This window comes from Paraphaeosphaeria sporulosa (genome assembly GCF_001642045.1).
Source record: "Paraphaeosphaeria sporulosa strain AP3s5-JAC2a unplaced genomic scaffold CC84scaffold_2, whole genome shotgun sequence".
Lineage (NCBI taxonomy): Eukaryota > Fungi > Ascomycota > Dothideomycetes > Pleosporales > Didymosphaeriaceae > Paraphaeosphaeria > Paraphaeosphaeria sporulosa.
The window spans coordinates 248,202-268,441 of NW_017253361.1; the positions used below are offsets into that span (position 1 = coordinate 248,202).

General features: G+C 50.3%; 8 protein-coding genes across 8 annotated transcripts; 4 read left to right on the plus strand and 4 right to left on the minus strand.

The window, feature by feature from the left end:
• Nucleotides 1-336: 336 nt before the first annotated feature.
• Nucleotides 337-908, minus strand: CC84DRAFT_1202058 (uncharacterized protein; the record flags this gene model as incomplete). The annotated part of the gene is made up of 2 exons (XM_018181749.1): nt 337-801; nt 858-908. 2 exons carry the CDS (start codon nt 906-908, stop codon nt 415-417), a joined length of 438 nt encoding a protein of 145 aa, XP_018039632.1. The 3' UTR covers nt 337-414.
• Nucleotides 909-1,671: 763 nt separating this feature from the next.
• On the plus strand, nt 1,672-2,123 carry CC84DRAFT_1160462 (uncharacterized protein). Its single transcript, XM_018177505.1, has one exon. It carries the CDS (start codon nt 1,847-1,849, stop codon nt 2,015-2,017), a length of 171 nt encoding a protein of 56 aa, XP_018039633.1. The 5' UTR covers nt 1,672-1,846; the 3' UTR covers nt 2,018-2,123.
• Nucleotides 2,124-2,981: 858 nt separating this feature from the next.
• On the plus strand, nt 2,982-5,712 carry CC84DRAFT_433014 (uncharacterized protein). The gene is made up of 6 exons (XM_018186234.1): nt 2,982-3,033; nt 3,092-3,241; nt 3,304-3,815; nt 3,871-3,926; nt 3,983-4,177; nt 5,516-5,712. The coding sequence occupies exons 2-6, from the start codon at nt 3,142-3,144 to the stop codon at nt 5,625-5,627; spliced, it is 975 nt and encodes a 324-aa protein (XP_018039634.1). The 5' UTR covers nt 2,982-3,033; nt 3,092-3,141; the 3' UTR covers nt 5,628-5,712.
• A 60-nt stretch (nt 5,713-5,772) lies between these two features.
• CC84DRAFT_1110519 (uncharacterized protein) lies at nt 5,773-7,823 on the minus strand. The gene is made up of 3 exons (XM_018175256.1): nt 7,271-7,823; nt 6,489-7,197; nt 5,773-6,430 (listed from the first exon to the last, which is right to left on the minus strand). The coding sequence occupies exons 1-3, from the start codon at nt 7,701-7,703 to the stop codon at nt 5,902-5,904; spliced, it is 1,671 nt and encodes a 556-aa protein (XP_018039635.1). The 5' UTR covers nt 7,704-7,823; the 3' UTR covers nt 5,773-5,901.
• Nucleotides 7,824-9,401: 1,578 nt separating this feature from the next.
• On the minus strand, nt 9,402-10,177 carry CC84DRAFT_1083597 (uncharacterized protein; the record flags this gene model as incomplete). The annotated part of the gene is made up of 3 exons (XM_018174014.1): nt 9,402-9,580; nt 9,633-9,869; nt 9,937-10,177. The coding sequence occupies 3 exons, from the start codon at nt 10,175-10,177 to the stop codon at nt 9,402-9,404; spliced, it is 657 nt and encodes a 218-aa protein (XP_018039636.1).
• Nucleotides 10,178-12,039: 1,862 nt separating this feature from the next.
• Nucleotides 12,040-12,607, minus strand: CC84DRAFT_1085084 (uncharacterized protein; the record flags this gene model as incomplete). The annotated part of the gene is made up of 2 exons (XM_018174083.1): nt 12,040-12,303; nt 12,359-12,607. Coding segments are annotated over 2 exons (513 nt in total), but the record flags the coding sequence as incomplete, so codon positions are not given.
• A 1,318-nt stretch (nt 12,608-13,925) lies between these two features.
• Nucleotides 13,926-14,551, plus strand: CC84DRAFT_1212722 (uncharacterized protein; the record flags this gene model as incomplete). Its single annotated transcript, XM_018182475.1, has 3 exons — nt 13,926-14,001; nt 14,066-14,451; nt 14,507-14,551. The coding sequence occupies 3 exons, from the start codon at nt 13,926-13,928 to the stop codon at nt 14,549-14,551; spliced, it is 507 nt and encodes a 168-aa protein (XP_018039638.1).
• Nucleotides 14,552-15,406: 855 nt separating this feature from the next.
• On the plus strand, nt 15,407-16,574 carry CC84DRAFT_1255363 (tat pathway signal sequence; the record flags this gene model as incomplete). The annotated part of the gene is made up of 5 exons (XM_018184533.1): nt 15,407-15,419; nt 15,481-15,544; nt 15,658-15,731; nt 15,786-15,930; nt 15,997-16,574. The coding sequence occupies 5 exons, from the start codon at nt 15,407-15,409 to the stop codon at nt 16,238-16,240; spliced, it is 540 nt and encodes a 179-aa protein (XP_018039639.1). The 3' UTR covers nt 16,241-16,574.
• Nucleotides 16,575-20,240: the final 3,666 nt, after the last annotated feature.

Consider the following 20,240-nt stretch of genomic DNA (forward strand, 5'->3'; position numbering starts at 1 on the left):
ACATAAGTAGCAGCCATTTCAAGCCTTCCCATACGGCTGCCTACTTCGATCTCAGCCCATACGCAGCTATGGCTAATCCAAATCTCCGCTGCGCATACTTATATCTCAACACCACCTTCTCCTACTGTGAAGGCGTCATGTTGCCTTCAATAACACGCTCTAGTTCGCTCGCGACCCCTTGGGAACATTACTGTACCACACCCAGTTGCACGGTCGCTTACCTTCGTTGAGGTTGCCGTCGTTAGTGGGTGTGGAGTAACTGCGCTTCACTTAGCAAACGCGCACTGATACGCTGAGACACTAACATACTATATGATGTTTGTTCTGCGGCATAAAATGGAAAGCTACTTTCTTGCTGTACTTTTTATTGACTTTTATGTTTTAGACGCAGCGTTTAGAAATAGTTCCTCACCATCAGATATAACCCGCGTAACTGTGCTCTACCTCTGGGCCTAGAAGGTTTCGCATCGAAAAGTTAGATCCATCCGCAACGATGAAAAGGTTGGCGGAAATTGTCGTCTTTACTTGGCTGTCGATGTCTTCGTATCGAATTTCAACACGATCTCCAACATCCTTGCCTGCCGTGACGCGCGATCCACTCCTATACTTGACTGTACCATCCGATGTCCTCAATTCTGGCGCCACTGGTACCGCTATAGACGTCACACCGTCGAAGTTTGCGCGCAGCGCTTTAGAGAGCAATGTCCAACAAGTCATGACCATAGTCTGCATGTGCTCGAGCATCGGCTTTCCCTGGATGTTAAACTTGATTGGGGGTATGCATGTCAATGCGAAGGGCCGCTGCACGCGGTCAGGTTTCGCAAGGAAACTCTTGACGTCTGGACCGATGGTGATACCGGCATCTTAGCCGTCCCTGGTGCCGGAGAACTCCTCGAGGATTGTGACATTGTAGCCGTGTTGCTTGAGCATGACGCTATTTAGAAGACCGGCTGTTGAACCCCTGATCTATCGAGTTACCATCGTAGGTAGACAGAGTATGGACTGCAGAATGATTTACGATAATTGCATTGTTTGCCGTGATTGAGGCCAGCTTGTTTTGTTGCTAATGTATATTATGAAGTGAACGAGGCATCTTGGGCGTAATAGACGTGGTTTTTCAAGTCTCGCCACCTGTGCCACGCTTGGGCTGACACTATCAGCCTAGGTAATGAGGAGACTGCGTAAGCTGTGCCGCGCCTCGTCTGTTGTCTACACTAACACTATAAGCTGATCGCGCATTGCGCGAAAGAGCGAAACATATTGGATACTCCTCCACAGTGATACTATCACGTACATAGGCCGCTTTACGGATATTTGACTCAGACTGGGACAGGTTTGGTGCCGCCAGTGGCAGAGGTAGTGTACATCTCGGGGGTTGCAAAAGGAGCCAGGCTAGCATCCGGCCTTCGATCGCTGTGATTAGGCACACTCTTTTTCGCTCGATATGATTCAATCTGATGAAAAGAGGGGAAGACTGTACTATTTCAGTGTAGAAGCACCTTGGCCAACGCGTTGCACTGAACTATGAGATGTGCGCTTTGTGCGTATATTCTGTACATGAAATGCATCATTTCTCGCGTGCCACGCGTAGAGAATTCTTCTAATTTATATATAGCATGACCATCTCGTACAAACCTTTGAGTTGCACTACGTTCCACATAACAAACGTCCCTTGATGTCTTCGAGTGCCGCGCATAGCCATACTTCCGAGCATTCTCGGCCACGCCCACCTTCCCCGTACGAACTGCTCTACATAAGTCAAAACAATCTCCATACCTCGGGGGTACGGTGTGTCAGCTGAATAACACTATATCCTCGATATCTAGATCTTTAATCACAAGTCACGATGCCTGAGCTCCAACCACAAATACAGCGTCTACTCAACCTGTCCATTGCTTGTGCGCTCATATCTACTTTCTCTATCGTCATCAGGATCTACTGCAAAATTAGAAATAAGGGCGGTTTCCACACTGGATGTCTATTCAAAAAGGAAAGCTCTTGGGACGCAGATAACTGATCAACATCTCGTCGAAAATAGACTTGCTCGGGAAGACTTCTGAAGGATGCGAGCCAGAAGCAAGTTAATGAGTGGATTGCACGTTTATCTATATAATATGTCAGGGGACTCAATGTGTGTCGCAAGCAATACCTTACTGGCGTACAGATCGTTGATCTAGCTAGCGCACCTCGCTTATCTTACCATTCCAAGAAAGATCAATTCAACCAATGACATGCACCAGTGTCCGTCCGAACAACTGCGCAAGCGCTCTTGTTCCACCGCGTGAGATCATCCACTGTTAGCCTCATTCATCTAATATCCCATCTCTTTCCTGCACCCCTGACGGAACTCGCACGCGAGGCGTGAGAGCGCTTTTTGCAGGGTTTGCAAACGATCGCGATGCGCTGGCTCCGAGGAGGCTTGCGACACGTTCCTACCTTTCATCGTCCGACAAGACTTTAGATTCGTTCTAAGATGACCGGTTGACCTGCATGTCTGCCCAACACTAGGTAACAGTTCTGGTGATGCCCAATACGGGTCAGGCTGAATACTTCCCGCAACCAATCAGCTGCGCCACATCGAGTCGATTCGCCTACGTGTCGATGGATCTCCAACATGCAACTTCCACAAAGCTAATGCCCCGTAATGATTTCTGCGCCTCAGTCTGTGAGTCCTCGTGTTCCAGTGATGAGGCGGGTGGTGTGTTCACGTAGCGCTTCTCATCTATCGAGCTGACACTAACCCCGGCTAAGTCTGCCATTTGCTCCTACCTATCTGCTTTAGGACACCGTGGCGATGCACGGTGTTTCTAATGCGTTTTCCGTGCAGCTACATATGGTTGCCTATCTGTCTTGCGGGCGCTGCTCTGTCCCAGTGGTGACTTCGTCTCACCTTGTCTCGTATTCTTCGGCCTCCACACACGAATCTTCCTATTCGTAGCATCGTTTTCCTGTGATCAAGGACTCATATCGGCTAAACCCACTCTATTCCAGTCGCAATTCGAGGCGTTGCGGCGGTGTCAATAAAAGCGTTCAGTAAGAACATGACCCATCGTAGCTGATCATTACCTCCTGCTAACAACTCTGGGATTAGTATGAGCTTTCAGAAAAAGGTTTACTTCCAGAAATATCGCGACCAGCCTAATGGTGCTGAAACAATTCGACATGGACTTCATTTTACGCCAGCAGCTCACAAGCGATGAACTGCCGCCATGGGCCGGGATCGTGTTTAAGTATCCGGTAGGTGACAATCCCTCTGTAGTGAAGTGTTCTTCGTATCTCTTACTTTTTTATCCGCGCAGGTAGACTCCGATGACCTTTCAGAAAAGCTGAGGGCTGCCTACCCAGATTGCAAAACCCATCGGGAGCGAAAGCATCGAGCTACTATCGATTTCCTTAACGCCGAACTGTCGCGGATGCAATCAGGAAGCTCAATCATAGACCCCAACTCTCCAAGCAACGTCAAACACCCAACACAGGGGTCTACACCAACCGCTGCCAGATTACACGCAGAAGTATTATCAGAGGGTACCGAAATCTTGAGCGCTTCTGATGGTACGCCGTCTTCGTTGATAGAATCCACGATTTCCCCAAAACTGGCAGAGCGAATCAGAAAAGCGTCACAAGCTACCGCAGATTCGGAACAATCGCAAGCTCATGCATCTCCGACCGCCGCACAACAATTCGTTTGGAGCGCGCATGATGGTCGATCAATGCGCCCAAAGACAAAGAGAAAAATGACGGTCGAAGAACGAAATGCTTACAAGAATACGAGGAAACGAGGTGCATGTGACAAGTGCAGAAAACAGAAAGGAAGAGTAGTGCTCTCTCAATGGCAAGCTTTATTGCAAGACTCGTCCTAACCTCACACAGTGTACTCACTTCAATGATAATGACCAATGGAAAATTTTGGTAGACAGCAAAAGACGGTATGTAGTGAGCGCTGAACGATGGTGGTTGGGCTGTGCAGTACTGACATGCTCAGGTCCGCTGATCTCGATGCGCCTTCTGAAGAGGGCATGAAGTTGATCAAGATGGAGTATTCTTCCGATGTCCATCATAGACCCTCGAGCGGGCAAACTCTTGAGGTTGAGCGAGCCCTGTCCACGAGGCCGCTATCGATGTATGAGCATGTCAGGCCTCTCGACGATGCAGCACGTGATGAACAACGAGTAACTGAGTACGTACAATCTCAAAATCCAATTAGTCCTTTCGCGGCCCAGGCAGGCGAAGATCAGGAGCCATGGTCCACATTTGCAACCCGCGACCCTTTGGAAACCCCCCTGTCCGAGTACATTCTAACCCCAAATATCACACACCCCTTATCCTCGCCCCAGACGCCATTTCATGGTTTCCAGCCTGACCTCGCCTTCTATGAAGGCTCGTGGAATCCCGGGAATCCGTCCCAGGACCAATCATCATGTTTCTCCCCACCTGGATGAAACGTTGAACGATCTAATCGTGCAGGGACACCAACCATTGGTACGAAGTAGGATTTGTGTCCAGATCTTTCGCCCCGTTTCAGAACCTGCTCATTCTGGTACGATTCGGGAAAGGTTCTCAAATAAAGTGCCGTTTTACAGAAGCTTACCAGAGTTCTGCGATGCCTGGAGTGGGTCTGTTACTGAGATCATAGAACTTTTCGAGTTTGTGCAGCAGCCCTCAAACCACTTCCATCGCACGGCGCCGGATGCCATATGAAAGCATCTTAAGTCTCCCTGGTGGCCACTATCCTAGGTCATGCGCCTGCCGGTCACTAACAATATACGCAATACTCGGAAGTCGATGTGTTAGAGGCCGCAGAAACCTTTGAAAGTCCTCCATGATTGCCCGGAACATCATTCTGCTTCCCATGGCCTCACATACTATATTCAGTATATAGTAGATTAGCCAGGGAAAATTTCCTTGCACTGTTTCTGCCAACATGGAGTCCAATATCCGGGGATCCGGGCGATGGCACCGAGGACTAACGGCAATTTCCGGGACCATCGCTACATCTATCCAAATAGGCCCATAAATGGAAGGTCTAAGTCAGGCTCAAGAGATATGAACCCACTAATGTGTATCGTAACCACGACGTGGATTCGACGTTTTTTCATCGGATCGGATGACAGGTCTGTGAGTAGGAGCTTCGTTTCCCCTTCGTTGGCCCTTTGCACCCACTAATACCGGTTTCGTTTTCTCCTGAAACGTAGCAACACTCACTTTCGCTACCTGTTTTCTTCTGTTGCATTTTACAGGAGGTTCGACCGACTCCACTCTCTTCTTCTTTCCTACGAACAACTCCGTTCGTTTCCCTCACCTCTTCATATTCGTAATCAGCACCACCCATTCCACTGAGACATCATCTGGAACCCGAGAGCCGCCAGTCAACAAGGCAAAATTTCTTTTTCCACGGTCGACCTGACTTCTCGCTCAGAGCTTTGTTTCCTTGTCCGGATAATGCAGCCTTGCGGATATCATCTATTCGAACATCTCACGGGATAGATTGAACAGATGCTGACATACGTCACTTTAGTTCTCTGCCATCATCTGTATCCTCACGCTCTGGTAGCAATGGAAATTCCGAGTGTCTAACACCCACAAACTCGCGCGCGAAGTCACCGGTCATTGCGAACGAGAGAGAATGAGAAGAAACTGGTCTGCGACGAATACTCGTAGGCAGTATACACTGAGTAACGATCGGTACTGATACGACGAAATGAGACGGCCAGATATACGTATTGATGGGTTTCTACCGAGAAATAATTGGTAGATGTAACATTTTCTAGAATAACGACCACCAGTACACTGAAAATTATGCGTGTTCCGCGACCACAGGTCACGTGCTCTTTTTCAAAATCTGATCTCCGACGTTTGATTCAATGCGTGAGTCCACAATGTAAACGTCTAAACTTGGGAAAGTCATCCCGAAATTGCTTCCTCATTCTGAGGTGTACCTGCATCCACCGTATTCTCCCCATCCGGCAGTGTCCACAGATGTCGTGGCCGACCGTAGAGAACCCGCGTCATCTGCGCCAATAGCCAAAAATGTGGTCCCTCCTCGCCATCTCCCAGCCCGCCCTGATCGAGCCGGTCATTGATCTGGTACCTTGATACCGCGCCATTTCCTGTCAACGTTGTCAAACCGTGAGCCCAGCCGTATAGGAAACTACTCCTTGTGGCATGAGCACTGCTCTTCGTGGCAGGGCTGTAATAGTAGAGCTCTAGGTCGAGCATTTTCGTCGCGACCTCAGGAAGCTTCTCTAGATTTTCAGAAAGCTTGCTCTGTACTACGCGGATGGGTAGTTGCAGGAAACCAGGTACAGGATGCATTGAAAGGCTGCGCCATGCTGCGAGCAGGTTTTCGGGACTGGCTTTTGTGTGGCCTCCTCTCGCGAACAGGATATCTGCCCGCTGTTGTTCTGTACCTGAGCCTCTCAGACCGAGGACCCTACAAGAAGTCTGCATTAGTAAGATGCATTCACACCATTTACGAGGATCTAACTTACTGATACAGCTGTTGGAAAGTCTCGGTGGTGCACACCATGGGAGCCGACGCAATTGTTGGATATAATACATCCAGGAGAAATTTCTCCGTCATTTCTAATTCTATGCTTTCCCGAACCTGCCTGACTTGCTCGTCTTGTAGGCTACATTCAGTATGGGAGATATCGCTGACAAGTCCGCGCAGAATCGTGTAGTCGATGTTGAGGACTTGCGAGATCGACGGCATAGGTCCGGGCTGCATCCTTGTCAATGCTGCGTCGAAAGAGATAGTCTCTGGTGCATTCCCGACACACTGGACCAGAGCTCCTGTAGCACGAATCTTGTCCAAGATAGCATCTATCTCTTTCACTCGGCCCGAAGCAACACGGGTCATGACGAAGCGTACCCTTGGTGTGCAGCCTCTCAAAGGGTTCGCTTTGGCAGCGCGGGCGAGCTTGTGGGCGTCTCTTAGGATCTCCAGGGATTCATCGTCGTCAATTATGTTCGAGGGGCCTGAGGTTCCGTTTGCGCCAAAATTATCGTCAGAGTCAGAATCAGAATCATTCTGCCATCCCAACTTGGCGAGGTCGAACAAGAGCTTCTTCTCCGTAGAGGAGCAGACACGAACCCATTCCAGTCCATTCTGGGCAACAATGTCGACTTTTGTCGCATGATGGAAGTGTTTTGAGAAGCTGTTCTGATTGATGCCTGTCATAAGGGCTCCTTTCCTCGCTATAATTTGAACGAGGTCAGTACAGCTTTTTGAGATGAACTGGGCCAACACAATATAGAAGAACCAACCTACCCCATTTTCCGAAATGTGAAAGCCCGCCTCTTGTCTTGTACTGAAGCATCGTGGACCGGTCCCAGAAAAATAGTTTCTGGAAGGCAAGAATCCCCGATGAGGTCTTTGCGACTCGCCAAAAGTTCTCCAGCTGTGCAACGTCGGCTGCGAGGTTGTCCAAATTTGGCCAGGGCTTTTGGTTTCGCGTAGGTCTGTTCTTGGAGTTAACATGCTTGTCGTAGGCTGCCAGTCGTTGATTGGCGATATTTTGTAGACTGTCATATTCGGCTGGAGGTTGCTCCAGAATCGCAGAAAGTTCTGCGTGCGTTGCATGAGCCCTAGCAAGATATTTTGCGAACTCATCGCGAAGATCCGAGATACGGTGGGCCAATTGCTGGTCAAGTGTTTGCTGGTTCTCGGCACCTAGGCGAGGCTCGGGCTCCGGTTCGAACATCCTATACTGACGGCACTATTGACTCGAGACACTGGGCATAATAGTAGCCAGCACATGAGAAATTCGTTCCCCTTGTCTTGAGATGTCGCTCATGAGATGCCCGAAAGCGCGATGTTGAGTGTCGGCAGCGATGGAAAGCTGTTCGTGTGGGATGAGGCGTTGGTGCTGATCTAGCCCAAAGTAACTTAATGCGTTGCTAGCGTGACGTTACTCCAAGCACCTGCAACTGCACTTGTAAGACCTCAAGTAGAAAAAAAAAATCATTAGCGGCTCGATTTGGCCAATCATTCCCGCGCTCGATAATATTGCCGTACATAATGTCAACTGCTACATCAACAAGAAGGGCTTCAGAGCATAAGTTCTGGTCCTTGTTTGTCTTCATGGCCACATAGGTATGTTCTATCTGAACTATATAATCACTTGTAGCCCACAGGAATCGAAAATAGATTCTCATTCAGAGCTCATAAGATGTAAGAGCAAGGCATGGAAACGTGCCCTTCTGTGTACACCAAACGGTGTTTGGCATGCTGAGACGCTGTACCGAATTTTGTTGGCGTCGTATTTTGGCCCGAAATAGACTGTTTGCACAAGCTGGAGGCTCTTTTATGTTGAACAAATTGGAACTCCAATCGGAAATCATGATAAATTTGGCAGATTTGCCAGGTCTTAGCGGCGCAAGACCTTCAAGCAAGACCATACTATCGGGTTTCCAGAGACGAGAGAATAACTCCCTTGACGGACATTCAACTCATATTCCCGAGGAAGAGTTTGCGACAAATCAGGTGCGACACGCAGTCACCATCGAGAGCTTGCTGTCAGATACGCACTTCGAGAGGATGGTTGCGTAAGGGTCGGGCAGCGCCTCTCGATGCGACACGGGCATCAAAACTTGTTAGAAGTGTGCGGCACTCTACCACTTGCCCGCAGCGACATGCAAGAAAGCAGCGCGGACGATAGCTCTTGCGTCCGGCTTGGACGCATAGTACTGGATTTACCATTGCACCATGGTTCACTTTGACTCAGGATGTCTCTGACGAGGTGGCGTTCCCTTTGAGTGATGATCAACCCGTTGCGGCCCTTCTCTCTATATGCATGTCGTACTGCTATCTACGCATCTTACGACTACATCAGCGGAACTATCGACAATGAATCGCTTAATTCGATACCAAGGTATGTGAGATCGATGATCCCTCGAATGTACAATAAACTCACACAGGACAGTATAAAGGCCGATATAATTGGCATGCTGCTTCAAGGGCAACTGCGGTCTTGCTTTGAGGGTTGCTTCTTTGTGGAGGAGTATGAGTGAGAAGGTCGAGCAGGGACGAACGGCTACCGGAACTTCATCATCAGTATCGAAGCATTTCTTTCTTTGTAGTTTTTGGCAGTGGCGGAACACCTGAGGATATCCCTACTGGCACGCTCTGGGCTAAATACTGAGTCGATCTCATTCGATCTTCACGAAATAGACTCCGATTCTTCCAACAGCGACCGTAATTTCTTTCTGCTTTTCAGACTTGGAAACAAGTTACATGGCTGCATCTGTGTGCATATATCATGAGCCGGAACTTACTAAGCAAGGTCTTTCGGTCGACTCAAAAGAATCATAGTAATAGAATTGATTACTTCAACTACTGATCCATCCCCACTGCAAAGCGGCGCATAGTCCGTTGTGCTCCAGATTCACTTTTTCAATCCTCAGGGAATGGCAGTATGATCGATAACCCAATTTCGGACCTTTTCATAGTTCCGACACTTATGATGGGAGCTAAACTCTGCTTTATAACCAACCGGCACAGAGTCGTCTATCTTGACGAGATACGGCGTGGTGTCGATGTGGCACTGCATGTGGATGCGCATGAGCTCGATGCAATGGTCTGGCAATAATGGTCAGCAACTTATGTAATGGAAGGCTGGATGCGGTCCTACCAATGTGCATCAACACGAGATACTCCGGTCCATCGAACGCGGGTATGACCTTTCCTTTCTCCTCGTATACATGACGGTACACACCCTGACGCACAAGATCTAAACAATGCAGCTGATGGAAACCCCACAGCATGGCCGTCGCGCCCCCACCAAACTCTTCCGGGGTGCGCTGCCATGGCGTTTCGGTACTGCGGTTGAGAAGATAGAGCTTATCGTATGGCACATTGAAACCACCGTCTGTGTGCGTTAGCAACTGAACGTTTTACCAGGAATTTCTGATCAGGCAACAGAGACAGCGACTTACAGTCCCAAAGTTTCCGCCAGTGCTCGTCGATCTCGTCCGTCGGCCTACCACGATAGATTGATGGTTGGTGGAAAACGCCTTTGTAATCTTCTTCGTGGTACTCAACGGCCTCCAGGGCTGGTGAGTAGCTGAAAAGCTGACGTGTGCAAACTGCGTCAGAAACTGGACGCGCGTATGCCAAAGCCAGTAATGCTGTAGATGTTACAAAGAGGCAGATGTTGCATATAGTAAACCAGTTCATGCGTTTCGGTGCTCTGGTGTAATTGTCGCTTTTGTCATGATTTGGCTCTTCTTGTGTCTGTGAGGCTAAAGTACTCTCATCAGATAGCCGCGAGTACATTGGCGAAAAGGCATTGATGTTGTCCGAAGATTTTATCTTGTTGAGAATAGCCTTGAATGACATGATTTGTACGGGCGGAAAGTAGGATCCTAGGGACTGTTCGAGCTTCAGGAGGTAGTGCGAGTTGGAATGGAATATTGGAGGGGAATGAGACGAGATACTGAGAAACAGCTTTGAAGTGGCGGTCAATGTACAGCTGCATCAACAATGCATTGGACGCAGAACAGACATCTAGTCGTGGGGGTGGTCAATCAAAGATCTCAAATGAGTTACACTCACACCAGCACTACAGCCCTGCATATCTTCCTTTGCATACGATTGCACCTTCCGCGATGAGTATGTCGCGATGCAACCAGCGTTCCATATAACAATCCTTCTCAAAGGACTATGCAGGTACTAAGGAATTACTCGTGGAGGAGACAGGGCCCCGCAACACTCAATGGGAAGTAAATCCACGACCGACATTCTATTACCAACCTGGGTAAAAGGTTGTGTATGGTGCCCTCCTTGGCTCGGAGGCCCAGTGTGAGGTCCTTGCCGGCGCAATTTACTGGGGTGGCAAGAGTGAACAACGTGCATAATCTACATACAAAAAACGTCTCTACCAATCGTACAATCCTCCCGTCCAAGTTCTACACTAGGCCTCCGATCTGGGAGGGACTGTATATCAATCCGCAAGCGGGAAGTCAGCCACCGAATTGCTTCGTTATATCCACTTATGGAATGTTGCAGATACGAGACAAGGATCAAAACAAGCTTCGCATGTAGTACTCGGGTCCCAAATCAAGCCGTCACGGAAGGCTTCTCCCGATGAGAGCACCTGCCCTAATGGAATCTAGCGCGAAGTGCTTGTATCAACGACTGCTTACCCACCAACATTGACCAGTGACATATCTACAAATCGTGTCGCCCATCGCTGACTCATATACAGAAGTACGTCATTTGGAAATTTCATCTCTACGCAGAACGTGAGCATCAGCATTAAGCAACACCTGAGTTTGTTGCTGACAAGCTTAGCGTGATCCTTCCGCTTCTGAGAGGGCAAGATAATGCGCGGCCCCCAAAGATTGCCCGCCTCCCCGCCTACAGCCGGTAGATATAACGATCGCCATTCGGGCCGATTTGTTGTGTCTTGAGAACATGATGGGATCCAATTAGTGCTATATGTCCGTGTATCCAGACCAAACTCGCGACTACCTACGTAGTGCAGGCATGTGACATTCGCATCTGTGAAACATCCCCTGGCATAAATATAACGTCTTTTTTCTTTGAATATGCTGTAGTGTCTGGAAGTCTCGCTCTCGTCTAATAACTGTTTGCGTACACCGTAGCCCGGCCGTCCTTCTACGCGTGGTTAGGTGCATATGTACTTGAATCTCCTCCGAAACTACTGTTCTGGTACATCGACTTGTATTTGCGCATGCGGATCCTGGGTTCTCTGGGTTTAGTCGGATAAATCCTTCGTCAGCATATTGCTCTGGCCGTCACTGCTCTCACTAGCCGCTTGAGTGCAGAGGCCAACAACGGGCTCACGCAGTCCCAGAGCCCACAAGATTCTAGATTGGAGGCGAAAAGGCAACGCGATACCATATCCGTATCGGTCATAGTGCGATTACGTGCGTGAGGAACGGTGAGATCTACAATGCTAGCGGCGAAGGCACTGGGCGTGCTTAAAGTTACAGCAACGTTAGGAGATAGAGTACAATCTTAATCACATGTATATTTTGCCATCCATTGGAACTCTAGCAGCCTCTAGTAGGCATTCAAGACCAAGTTACGTGGTCGCCCACCCATTCCATGAAGTGATCCCACTTGACGCACTTATGGTGAGAATTAAAGTCAGCTTTAGTTCCATGTTCTCCACCCAATCGGACCAGCAGTGGCGTTGTATCAGCTCTGCACATCAGCGCCAACCGCAAAGTCTCGATACAATGATCGACATGCATACGGTTGAGCTTGGGACCGTCTTCTAATCCAAAGAACGATGCATTGAACTCGTTGAGCCATGTGTATTGACGTATCATGTTCTGCCAGTGAAAACTCAGTCCAGTCCAGTGCAAATTTCTGCCGTAGGGCACTTACCAGGCAGTGAATCTGATGGTGTACTTCTAGGAAGGCACCATACATTCCGTCGGACGTCTGTGCATAGCCTTCTTTCGAGCGATTCAATGCGGCCAAGTTGCTAGCAGGTACGCTGATACCGCCAATTCGCCAGAGCTTCGCCCAACGATCCTCCAGCTCTGACGTCGGCCGGCCTCTGTACTCGCTCTCTTGCGTGAAAGCGTTGGCGAAGTCGGTCTCATAATACTCGACTCCTTCGTATGCCGGCGCTGTGAACTGTCAACTCTAACGGATCGATGTACCAGGAAGTGTGACGACCCACAAGGTACATTGAACTTCTCGTAGCATTGTCTATCCGTCACTGGCTCCCACAAATGTCTTGTTGCAGCAGCGACGAGTATTGCAATCGAAACAAAGAAGAGCAGTAGAACCGTCTGAAAGACAACGAAAGTCGAAGCTCGGCCCAGACTCCACCAGCTTTGAGGAATTGGCTCAGGGTAATCTGACTGGAGGAAAGGAGCTTCCTCTCTGTCAGTTTCTGAAGAGGTCTTCGACATTGTGGACAATGTTTTCCTCCAATCTTAAGCCAAAAAAAAAAAGAGAAAGTAGATGTGGAAGAATGGGTGCAGAGTTTCAGGCGAGGAGCTCTCGCCCTAGCAACGTCGTAGGAGAGGCATACCGGCAAATTTTGGACAAATAGGGTTAGACCATTAAGATACCCAGTGACTAGGGTGTGCAGGGCATACTCTAGTACCATGCCGTATCCTAGACCTAGCTTAACGCTTCTCCGACGGGCTTCCGTGCATCCTGATTAGCTCAACGCCTTGATACTTGAACTTGCAGATCGAATCCCACAATATTGTCGCATACAAGTCCATGTGTTCGAGGCGGATATACTCGAAGAGGTAAATAGTGCGACATGCGTGACCATTGTCACTGCATGTGTGGCCATTATATCCCGGTGCATTAAGTCTGCTGCTCAGTCATGCGATTCGGGGGTCAGATCCTGTGAAAGACTATGGCCCAAAGAACGGATGATTTGTGTTGTTCACTTCAGACATCGAGACGATAGGTTCTGGATCAATACTGATAGTCATGGGGCCACCCTGATCAGCATGTAATCTATCAACAGGACAACGACGTGTGCAATAGCCAGTAAGTGTGCATCAAGTGTGGGTCTCTATGTGCAGGTCGATGCGTTGTCATCACAACTACGAGATCGTCAAACCTCGATGGTCGAAGACTTGAACACTCAAGGAAGGTGTTTAAAGATTGGCAGTACTATTGCATTAGGAGTGCCAGATCCTGGGGGTCAGAAGGAATTATCCAGCATTTCCCCCCCGCACTTATGTGGATCATGAATCAATAAGCTCCAAGTCCTCCGAAATCGTGCCGACCATTAGGAGGATGACTGCAGGATTCACAGCGTGAGGGAAGTAGAACGGGCCTCTATGTCAGATAACGGTACACTGGAATATATAAGGTGACAGCTGGAAGCCGACTGTGCCTCACCACCAGTGTCTTCGTCCGTTGTAGAGCTCTAGAAACTAATTCAAACCCCTCAATATCATCCCACATTGGATCAAAGATGAAGTTCCTTGCCACCTTCGCCGCCGTCGCGCTCTGCGCTCTCGTCGCTGCTGCTCCAGCTCCGGTTCCTGCACGTGAGTCATTCTACTCAGCAGTTCCCACTGAGTGCATCAAAAGCTTCATCTTACCAAATTCTAGCTTTCGAGGTCAAGGACATCTCGACCCGCGGCGCCCCAGTTGATCCCGCCACTGGCAGCGACCTCGCTGAGAACGCCATCGTGTGGATCATCCTCGCCTACTCCGACGAAGCTGAGGGTTCCGACACATTGACCAAGCGCGAGGAGCCTACCGAGCCCCTCACTAGGGAGTCGGAGATCATCCTTCTCTTGGTGAAGGCCTACGGCGATGAAGTCCCCGAAGCGGACAAGCTCGACAAGCGCGGATTGCACGAACTGGCAAGGCGTGCTGCCGTGCCTGAGGAGAAGCTTACCAACGAAAACGAGATTATCCTTCTTCTGGTCAAGGCTTATGGTGATGAGGTCGAAGGTGCCGATGTGGCTAAGCGTGGTGTCACGGCTAAGCAGGTAATCGAGCGTGTCTGTATATGATGAGATGGAAGATCGCTGATAAATGACACAGATGTCTGCGGCCAAGCGTGCTCTTATCCAAAAGCTTCGAGCTTAGAGTAACACTCTTACAGCAGTCTGCAATCTGCAATCTTTCATCTGCGGATTAAATGCAGAGCGTGGATGTTTGCCTCGTTCGAGATGGCATTCGTGACTAGGAAGGACTATGAAGTGATCGTCCCTCGGGAAGGAAAGCAGGGTAGGCTATGATTTAGATTTGTCCAGTCAAAGTAGCTTTAGTTGACAGCACACTCGTTATGAATGGTACTTCGGTTATGCAATGAGAGACTTTCTTTTGAGGGCAAGAAAATGGAGTCATGGTACCTTTGATATGTGAGCTTCGGCGTATAATTGGAACCAACTTCCCTAGAAGATGTCCTAAATGATGATTAAATGCCCGCTGAAGGCAATGTTTGGTACGGAGCAACACTATGCACTTGATTGCAAGGATCGCCCTTTCATCTGGGTGTTATGATGTCGCTCTACTAGTGTCGCTTAGATAGCGCAGGATCGGCCCCCTTGTCGACGCTGAGTGTTCATTACCGCTTCTGTATCCCTCTGATTCCAACCCCACATAACTACCTGCCTTGCATCTTTGCTTATCGTCGCCTTGATCTCCAATACTTCCAGCGTCACAGGGTTACTTCGTGACCCAGTCTTGTTATACACTTTTCCGCCCTACACTGCATAACTGCAATTCGCGCGCTATGGATTCCGAGAATCGTCGCGAGTCCATTGAGCATTTGTTGAAGGGAAATAGGAACACTCACGAAGAACTTGACACCGTCTTCCACGCTCGAGCGCACAGGGTCCGCTTTGCATTCTTTTGCTCTGTGATACTCAATGCTGTGCTTATTGTCGCTATTCTTGTGCTTTATACCGATATCGCTCGCGTACGCTCCCCACTTCCTCCATGGCCAAACAGCGTATACTGTAACAACCCCTATTCCAAGAATTAAACACGCCGGACCTGACGTGGTGGCATAGCACCGGCAGAAGACGTGATAGAATACAAGACGGTGGAATTCGTAACGAATCTGCATGCAGACATGTACGACAGCTCCATAGTTGTGAGATGCGTTGGTTTGACAGGGAACTTCTTCCTTCGAGACTGACCACATCCGCATGTACTATCAGGGCATGCTGACCTGACATCTCGCGCAGGGCTCATGCTGAGAAGAACATCTATCTTGAGCTTACCGACGAAGGGGACGCCGCCTGGGACCTCCTCACCGAAAGTACGCCGCGCACATATCACCGCACATCTCAAGACTAAACTGATCTCTCAACAGCATACGCAACCTCCGCCATTGCGCCCTCCCTCGCGCAGCGCCTAAATGAACCCACCTCGCCATCCCCAAATGAGCCGGACCGCTACCTAGTCGGCCTCTCCGTCTTCCACCAACTCCACTGCCTCTCACGCATTCGTCGCTTGCTGTACGTTTTTCTTCCCATCTCATCGCACCACCTCGACTGCTCTCCCCAACACTGACACAAACTCAGACACCCAGACCGCTACCCCCGCTCCTACTTCAACCTCTCGGCAGCCGAGACGGCCGTACATGATGCCCATTGCGTTGATCTGATACGTCAAACGCTCATGTGCCACGCGGATATCAGCCCGGTGACGTGGGAGTGGAACGAGCGGATGGGAATGGCGCTGCCGAGCGCGAAGACGATGCATGTGTGTAGACGGTGGGAGCCGATTTGGGAGTGGGCGGTGGAGCACAGAGCGGTGGGGATGTAGGAGGTAGTGGTCAAGGCTGGAATCCAGGAGATTTCCAGGAGGTGGCAGTTTGAGGAGCTGTATTGAGATTGGGTTGAAGGGTACTGGGGACCAGCTATGAGACTGGTATGCGACGTGTAGGATCAGCACTGCTAGACGATGGCCAGCAAACATTGAGCCGCGACTGACGAATCCAGCATAACGCCTCCATGTTTAGCCTTGCTACCATAGGTCTCAACGTGTGAGTGGAACGCTATAATTATTGTCATGTTTACACGTCTTCAGGTAGTAGGAGTCAGAAAATGTCTCGGTGCAGTCTTGCAGTACGTGACTAAGCTAGGACCGCTCACCAAACGCAGATGTAGCGATGTTATCCGCGCTTCTGAAGGGAATCGCCTTGGCGGTTTTGGGCACGACGCCCTGCCACATGTCTGCGAGGTGCCGTGCCTTGGGCAGATAATTGCTGCCCAAGTCGAATGTGCTGTGGCTCTGACCACTGTAACGAGCCGGTGAAATGTATTAGCTCGGGGAGATGTTTTGGGAGGGAAGCTTACGCTTTGACGCAGTATAAGACACCTTTCCGCACATATCGAGTTGGGCGCAGCGCCATGCCCATCGTTTGGACCTTATTTGGGATCGTATCATCGGTACGGTTTTCCTGTGACCTGCCTCTGTTACGCGTGGGTCGTCCTGAATTGGATTGGGCTTTCTGTGGCAGGGGCTTCAGAGTGAATACACTAAGCTAGTCCATAGTGAAGAACTTCAAAAAGAGATGAACGGCGGGACACACGTCTTTGTCCCGTTTGCGCTGCTTCAAGCCCTTCTCAGAAGGGTGGTTGAAAATTTTCTTCTCTTTGTCATGTTTGCGTTGTGTGCGGTTCTTCATTCCTTTCTTCTTACTTTTCTTCTTGGTGCCTTGATCATTGCTGTTATTGCTGTCTGTCTAGTGTGGGCGCTTCTTTGGCCGTGAAGGGAGCGCCGCTGGCCCTGAGCTGCCGCCTCTGCTGCCGCTTCGGGCCCTGCCTCGCTTCGAAAGGGCTTCTTCATCGACGTATTCGTTGCGGACTGCGATTTTCTTGCCCTTGCCTTTGCTCTCTGAGCCTGCGGATATTTTCCTCTTTCCAATTGCTTCTTCCTCTATCTTGTTCGGCCAAATTCCCGCGTGGGAATCAGTATTGCCTATGGGGTTCCCGGCGCAATTCTTCAGGCATGTGATCTTGAACCTGTACTTGCGGGTGGAAGACGTAACAGTAGCGCCAGTCGCCCACAGCGCCTTCCAAACTTGACGTCTTGTTCATATCCTCCGTGTGTATCCCTACGGAAAGAATTGGCCCAACGATGCCGTTGGTCATGCCAGGTGGCTGAAGACTTACGCAGAGCTTCGCAGGTCGAGGTGCTGACCGGAAAATGTGGCTATCGTATCTACATCTTTGAGAGCCTCGATGTGTTTCTTTTGCACAGTGCTGCATCCCTCCAGGGTAGTATTACCTAAAGAAGGTTCACTTGAGCTTGGACTACCGCCACGAGCAGACTCTCTGCCCTTGACCTTTTCGCTCTTGCCGCTTACGGCAACAACATCGGAAACTGACGAGAATAACGAAAGCTCCAACGGTCAAAGTAGACTTAAAGTACATTGCCCATGATCCTGCTCGGAAAAAATGTGGCAAGAATATAATTAACAAGGAATGAAAATTGCAGGCGACGAGCTTGCAACGATTTGCTAATGAAAAGGCGATCTCGAAATTTAGTTGCCGAAAACCAGAGGCGAGGACAATCTCATATAAATCCAGACTGCACAGTGACGAACTCCGATTCTATCTTCGCAGCCTACTCAGCTGGAATTGAATACCGTGGATGCTGATTGCGGAAACTACGCCGCCACACTTCCAAAGTAGTGCGACGAACTGCTCTGACCAGAAGATGGAACAGTTCCCGAAAACATTTCATTGTAGGCCAGTCAGTGCTCATTCTCACCATCGACGGCGTAGCTCTTCTATCGCCAACGTGTTCCAGTTCATCCGAGATTCTATTGCGAGTATTGGCTCACTGATGGTGCTCAAGCATGCAGGGGCCTTACATTCACCAAGCTTCGCTTAAGCTTCTCACTGCTTACCGTCAGACGCCTCGAAAGCTTAACCTGTACCCTGGTTAGGTACAGTCTGAATTCAGTGCGTGCAGGACCTACCATGCGTCGGTCGAGTGCATGCAATGAGTAAGCCCCTAGGTTAGGTAAGTTTAAACCTGGGGCTCGTCACTATCACGATATCCATTCTCACTGCTCCGTTTCCATGATACCGCATCGTAAGAACATCGACAAGAACATTCTAATTATTGATTGAAATGGCTCGTTCATTCTTAACAAGCGGCAATATATACCGTATATGACGTGAAATAAGGGCTAAACGGTACACGCAACCTACACACTCCGAAAAACGCTGCGAACGCTGCGAATAGCATAGCAACGGCGGACAGCTCTCCAGCGCACATACACCTCGCTACCATCTTCTCGAGTGTACCCGAAGATGGCGATGGATGTAGGCCATGCCAATTACCCGCTCCTGTCCACGTCCAGACTCTGCCTCATCTTGAACCCCGTGCTGCCTCTCCCCACGATCCCAGGTCTGCGAGTTGCTGAACGCCCCGCCGAACTGCCTCGCCTGCCTACCGCACCGTTCCCGTTCGTGCTGACGAAAACGGGTTTCTTGCTGGGGCTGGACGGTGCAGCAGTCCCGCGACTCGTGACGGGTAGGAGGGTAAGACTGCCGCCGCCATCGAGGTAGCTCTCGACGCTAGGCCTGCCGCGCGTGCTCAGCGCGGCTTCGAGGGCGTGCATGTCGACTGTGAAGCCGTCGAACTTCTCGTTGCTGGTAGGGCTATGGAGGGAAGGAGGTGGGTGAGGTGAGCGGAACTCGACCCAGCGCCGCTTCACCTCGCGGAAGAAGTCGCCTATGGCATCGAGGCTTAGCGCGATAAAAATCATCGGAATGCTAATCGCGAACCCGATTCCGAACATGAACTTCGCGACGTAGCTCAGCGGCAGGGACGGCTGGTCGCCGCCAGGCAGGTGCGGATATTCGCGCACGTTAATGGTGAATATGGCGGCGATGAAAGAGAGGGGCAAGAAGATGATGGTTACGATGGTGAAGACCATGATCGTCTGGGACTGCCGCGCGGTGCCGGCTGCTTGGTCTCTGGCAAACCGCGCCTCAAACGCGTTGGCATGTTTCTGCTTCAGATCCAGCAGATCCGTGATACTCTGATAGATACGGCTCGCCTGCTTATCCATGCGCTCCAAATCACTGACATGGTTTTTCAGCAGCGACGACTGCTCCTTGAAGCGGCGCCGCAGGTCCAGCTGGCGGCGGTGCTCCTTGTGGTAGATTTCGAGGATGCAGGGCTCCATGGCTTCGTGGACGGTGCGCTGGTCTTCGAGGACCTTGGTGATCATGGCGATTTCGTCGCGGATGTCTTTGATTTCGGTGAGGAGGTCGGTTTCGGCGCCGATGTCGAGGAGCTCGTCGACGAAGAGGGGGGAGTGCGTGGGGCCCATGCGGTCGTCGTCGTGGAATTGGTCTTCGGGGATGGGTGGGGAGGCGAGGGTGTGCGAATGCGAGTGCGAGTGTGTGCCGCGCTTGTTTTGGTGTTGTATGTGTCGTACTTCGGCTTCGAGGTGTCGCGAGAAGCGGTTGGGGCGGCGGTGGTGTTGGAGCCAGGCGGAGGCTTTCTTGGAAGCGGCATTGAAGTCTTCGAAGAGACGTGTTTCGGTCTCAGTCGCCTCGCCAATGGAGGACTCAAACATGTCTAGGAATTGGTAGTCCTCGTCGCCCATACGGTGGCGATCGAAGACGCCAGAGCAGCGGTTGGTGATGACCATGGCAAGGTCGTACACCGACTGGACTGGTTCGCGCGTGTTGCTGTTGATGTTCTCAATGATGCCGTCTAGGACATTAAGGGGGTCGTTTCGCGGTTGCTGCCACCTTTGTGGGAAGGCCGTTACGACAAGGTCTTTGCCTAGGATCCA